General features: G+C 35.6%; 1 protein-coding gene across 2 annotated transcripts; it reads right to left on the bottom strand.

Moving 5' to 3' along the window:
• Window positions 1-3,497, bottom strand: RD3L (retinal degeneration 3-like). Of its 2 annotated transcripts, none has more exons than XM_009280887.1 (4): window positions 3,277-3,315; window positions 2,321-2,406; window positions 1,348-1,653; window positions 1-456 (listed from the first exon to the last, which is right to left on the bottom strand). In XM_009280887.1, the coding sequence occupies exons 3-4, from the start codon at window positions 1,644-1,646 to the stop codon at window positions 159-161; spliced, it is 597 nt and encodes a 198-aa protein (XP_009279162.1). In that variant the 5' UTR covers window positions 1,647-1,653; window positions 2,321-2,406; window positions 3,277-3,315; the 3' UTR covers window positions 1-158. The 2 variants fall into 2 exon arrangements, with proteins under 2 accessions (XP_009279162.1, XP_009279161.1); XM_009280886.1 differs by having other exon boundaries at window positions 159-456; window positions 2,321-2,409; window positions 3,277-3,497.
• Between the last annotated feature and the right edge of the window lie 1,811 nt (window positions 3,498-5,308).

Genomic DNA, 5,308 nt, shown 5'->3' on the forward strand with positions numbered 1-5,308 from the left:
GTTTGTATACTGCATACTAGGTATAATCAAGGATTTTATTTTCCAAACTTGGAAAAAAGGGGAGCATGTCACATTTCTTATTCCTATGTTTGTGGATGGCAATCACAAGAAAGGAGTGCAAACGACTACATAGCTTTTTGAAAGAAATGCAAACTAACTTAACTTGATGGGTCATAATAGGGTAGATTCCAGATTCTATGAGAGAAGGTGGGAAACATGCTTTGTGTGTTTTTGTCGACATAACTTGAAACCGTGGGGATTTCATCTTTATCCGATTTGTTAGAAGTGTCTCCACGCAGGCTGAAATGTTCAGAGCAATTTGTATTCCATGCATCTACCAGTTGGTCTTGTTGGTTTTCTCTCTCAATGGTAGTAAGAAAATCTTTTAAAACTTGCTTGAATATGTAGACTATTTCCCAAGGTAAAACATCATTTTCTGCCAAGACTTCACGAAATCTAGAAACAAACAAAAATTGAAATCTAATCATCATCCTTGAAAACTCTCTTCTGTTTCCTCTCTGGTCTTTTGAGGGGAGGGGAAGGAGGAGGAAATGACTGCATTCTAGTCTCATTTATTCCTTGCTGCCACATTTCCCCACACACCTCCCCAGAAAGATTCTAGGAGGAAAAGAGCTCTAACAATGCACTGGATGTGATCCAGCTATTATGAGGATTGAAAGCTATTGTTTTGGTTGGTTTTTTGTGGGTTGTTTGGGGTTTTTTGGTTTGGGTTTTTTTGGTCCATCTGGGTAACTTGATTTAAACTGACTTTGCCCTTAGGTATATTCTGGGCTTTAAAAGGCACATAGGCTTGTTCTGTCGCTTCTGTGTGTCTCTAGAAAATGTATTTAAAATACAGGCAAAGGAGAATTTTTCTTTGTAAAATGTGTGTGTGGGTGGGTGTTTGTTTTTAAAAAACTGGATTTTTTTTTTTTTTGACACTTGACTTGCTAGTTTTAGAAGCTTTCAGGTATTTTGGACACTGAGGCTGGCTTTCTGCGTAACAGTGCGTTGCATTAGTGCTTTAATTTGATTTTTGGTCATTGGGTTACTATTTAATTAATATTGTGGATAAATAACAGAGGAAAAACTGAAAGTATTGAAAGGTCACATGTTTAAGCATGTGAGACTTCCCTTGTTTTGGATTAGACCAGGAAAATCCTGATTAAAAACTTCCTTCAAGTACAACGTATTAAAGTAAAGATGTAATTTCTAAAACATCTGTAAAAATATGTTCCATTGTTACTTTGGAAGAAAGATCAGAGCCAAATATAAGTTCGGATTAGGTAGAAGAAACATCTTTCTTATGATAGAGTACTCAAAGTTAGAGAAATGTGAAACAATTACCTGCTGAGAACAGTTCCTGTTTGGCAAGGCTGGATCTGTGAACACAGAACTTCAAGCTGCCGTTGCTCGGTAGCTGGAATTGTCGCTTGAGGGTTTTGGTAGTTCTTCAGCCAGTTGTAATCCATGCCAGTCTTCTGGACTTTTTGTTCATTTTCAATCTCTTGCACTAATCTTTCACGCTCTTTCAGGTGCCATTTCAATTCCCTCAGTAGGGTTTTTGTAACTACTTCTGATCCAGGATTTCTTGTGGGTTTATAGGAATCATTTTTTGACCATTTCATCCAGCCAAAAAGTGGCATTTTTAAGCTGTGAGGGGAGAGGAAAAAAAAAAAAATTTGCTTATTTCTGTCTGACCATTAGTATTTATACCTGTAGACTTCCTTTGTAGCAGCTGAATGTTTAAAGGAAACTTTATTAATGATTCTAAAATACTTTGCAGTACAATATAAGTAGTGCTAACAATAATCGCCAAGCCATAATTAAATCTGACAAGCCTTACATCTTATAATATTTTCCATCTGTTTTCTGAGGTAACAGAACTATGTGAAGTTTACAGCATTTAAAAGCGCATATCTATCATCTTGGAAATATTTTTTTATCCTGGTAGTATATATGGTTTAAAAAAAAACACCAACAAACCAAAACAAAAAAACCACAAAAAACCCCAAACAAACAAGACACCCCCCACCCCCAAAAACAACCAACCAACCAGAAAAAAAAACCAACAAAACACAAAACCCCAAACCTCCAAAATTGGAAGTAACCTGTACATTTAAAAAGTGACTAAATAAAGTTAAGTGCTGGAGCGCCGAGTGATCTGTTTTTAAAACTTCTGTATAAATTTTTATTTTAAATAGATTCTTGTTTACATAACCTGGAAACAAGAGTTTGGTGGAATAGGCTTTTAAATTGCAGTTTGTTACAAATCATGCAGACACAAGCATGCTAATTGGAATAAAATAACATAAATTACCTTCGCAGTTGTCTGTGAACAGTGTTGTTTCAGGTGAGTTTGCTTGAAGGTCTCCTATTCTAGCATATCCTGTTGCCCGGCTGTTACTACTGCTGGAAGAAAACAAGGTTTTTTCTTTTTTTTTTTTTTCATTTACTCAAACTGTGCTTAGAAAAATGACTTTCTGTACTGAATATGACAGTTTAAGTTTTTCTGCTTTTAAGGTTCTTTTTCATCCTCTGTACCAGAGAGGAGTAGTAATCCATTTAACCTAACATGGTCTCTCAAATACTTTCTGCAAAGTCCATTAAGATCTCCTACCTTTGAATTGAGTTCTGCCGATGGCAGCAATTTAAAAAAAAGATGGTAAAAATTTCAAATGCTTGTTGCTAAATCCATCCAAAGGTATTGTTGGTAGTGAGATGAATAATGATAGTCTGAAGCAACTACAGACGTGCTTCTAGCTAAAGTTAAGGCTGTCGTATGATGTGATGCTTGGCTGTGCATAGCTGTAGGTCACAGTTTAGAGCTGTGTTTTCATGCCCGTAGAGTGCTAAAAATAACTAGACTTTCAGGCCATTGAGATGCTGGAAGACTTTTCTCCCATTAGAGGGGGATCAGTCTGTTCTTCTGTCATTTTTAAACAGCTAAGAATAGTCTTTCTCTAGTAAAGATCATCTAAAGCTGTTGTTAAGTGAGCATTGACAGAAGAGAGATATTTGACAGTTGCTTAGGATTTTGTTCCTGTATTAAATACTTCTTCCAGATGAATTTCATCAATCTCGTGGTACTACACTTTTTCAATACTGTGCATAGCTGTTAGCGTTTTTAATTAACATTTCAAATGTGTTTAAAGAAGGCAGTCTGTAACACCTATGGTGTGCCATGAAAGACACATTAATCTAATTAAAGGAATAGAATGATAGATGCAAATTGAGGTCAAACTGATCTAAAAAGCCCAGAATTGTAAGTCTTACCACAGACGTTGATTCTTTCTCAATGGGCTGTCAGTTGCCTGCTCCCTCTTTCCTTGATGAGTATTTTGAGCATATCCATTTTTAAGATTTATTTTCAGGGATGGCATTGTGCACACTAAAGGTCGCTGAAGCAGCCATTTTCCGTTCCAGTTATCCAGTCTCTTCCTATTAATCTAAACAGTAGGCATGGTATATGAAATGCCTTCTCTTCTGCTCTTTCTTGTTCTGATGAATGTTGTTGCTCCTGTAAGTATTTTTCATTCCTGCTTTTTTGCCTCCACTGGTGTGTTGAATTGTTGGGAGAACAAGGGTTCTGTAAATTTGTTCTAGATGTCATACAACATAAAGGATGACGTGTATGGCTGTTATTAAAGCTGATATTACTTATACATTGGAAAAATTCAAATGTCAGTATTAATCCTCTTCAATGGGAAGGTTTTCACATTGCATTGTATGTGGTACTATGAAGAAGGAAGGGGGCTAGGTTTATGATGACAGAACTGTCCTGACAGATTTTCAGATAAAATTAAAATGCTCCTTGCCGCCTCCTTTACAGCACAGTTAACGTGTCACCACTTTTTTTTCCACTGTATCAAATCAGAAAGTAAACTGCTGTGCAGTATGAAACCATCAGAGTGTCTTTGCAAATTAAGGAGATGCATACTGGAAGGTGTGCGAATTAATTGAGAAACCTACAATAGTGTTTTTGTTTTGTGTGTTGTTGGGGTTGTTTTTACCTAATCTTTGGTTGTATCATCAAATTTTGTGAGGCAGGATACTGCGAATGGTACTTATCTTTCCATTGGTAGGAGAACATAAAAGCTGAAAGTTTGTATTGCTTCTACTTTTGTATGCGTTTTAGCTCTGTCTTCAGGAAGAGATGACTGCTCATGTGAAGCTGGCATTGGGAACTGGAACTTCAAAGTAGAGCAGTATTTTATGCAGTTGCTAGCCAGTGGTTAATCCTGGAAACTTTGTGGAGAGTTACAATTGCATCCAACTATCCCTAAATGTACTCATGGTTCTGCAGTGCTGTGTTGGGATGCAGGTTTCGGTTTGACTTTGGCTGATAGCGTGTCTGTTCACTGAAGGCATTACTGAGTTTGTTTTTGTTAGTAACTACAGTTATTGTTATGATTTAACTTGGGGGGGGAAGGCTATATTTTGATTCCTGTCATTAATTTTTAGGCAGTTCCTAAAATTACAATAATAAAATGACAAATGGTGTGAAGTCTTTTCTACTTACCTTTAAGTTTCTTGCCTTTTTTTTTTTTAAATGTTCTTTGACTCTCTCATTATTGGGGAAAAACGTTTTGGGCTCCTTAACGTTCATCTAGCAATCTTGCACTTTCCTTCAGTCTGTAAATTCAGGTAACTCAGAGATGCTATGTTTTTAAAAGTGATTTAGGGTCTTAAGCTTCTGAATCTCTCTTGTCTTTGGTACTTCATCTCATTACTCACTTCTGCAAATTTTCTAAAAGTTTCAGTCCTAGCACTTTTGCTTTCTTACTGTAGCATACCAAAACTATTTTTATAGTTTTAATTTCCCTTTTCTGAATTTTTCTTTGCTGGTATTAGTGACTAAAACACATTATAATAATTGAGTGAGACCATAACATTAGTTATATAATGATGAGTAATTTTTGTCTTTTTTAATAAGCCATAATTTACTCTGCCACTGCAGCAGAGCAGTTGTTTGCTAATTGATTTTTTTCCCGTAAATTAACCCTAATTGTCTGTGTGTATAATATAAAATGTAAATTGAAGATTCTTTGAACTTTTTTTAACTTTCTTTTAACCTCCTTATTTTACTTTGTTTTCCTAATTTTCAAGGCAAGGAATATAATGAATTCCTAAAACATCTGTTTTTTCTATAACTTAATTTTCTTTGAACTGCAGTGAATGATATCTCTGCTTATGTAGGTAAATCAGAAAGGGTGTCTTCTCATATAATCATTTCTTATGCTTTCTTTTAAGATAACCGTTCCTTTTTCTGTAGCATATTTTAGGCTTGTTTTCTGATGCTATTCTC

This window comes from Aptenodytes forsteri, unplaced genomic scaffold, assembly GCF_000699145.1.
Source record: "Aptenodytes forsteri isolate BGI_AS27 unplaced genomic scaffold, ASM69914v1 Scaffold193, whole genome shotgun sequence".
Classification (NCBI taxonomy): domain Eukaryota; kingdom Metazoa; phylum Chordata; class Aves; order Sphenisciformes; family Spheniscidae; genus Aptenodytes; species Aptenodytes forsteri.

Bases quoted from the DNA above. Each gene is read 5' to 3' on its own strand.
- RD3L (XM_009280887.1), bottom strand. From the start codon at position 1,646: ATGCCACTTTTTGGCTGGATGAAATGGTCAAAAAATGATTCCTATAAA. The intron at 457-1,347 runs GTAATTGTTTCA...GTTTGTTTCTAG, and splicing joins ACAGGAACTGTTCTCAGCAG to ATTTCGTGAAGTCTTGGCAG.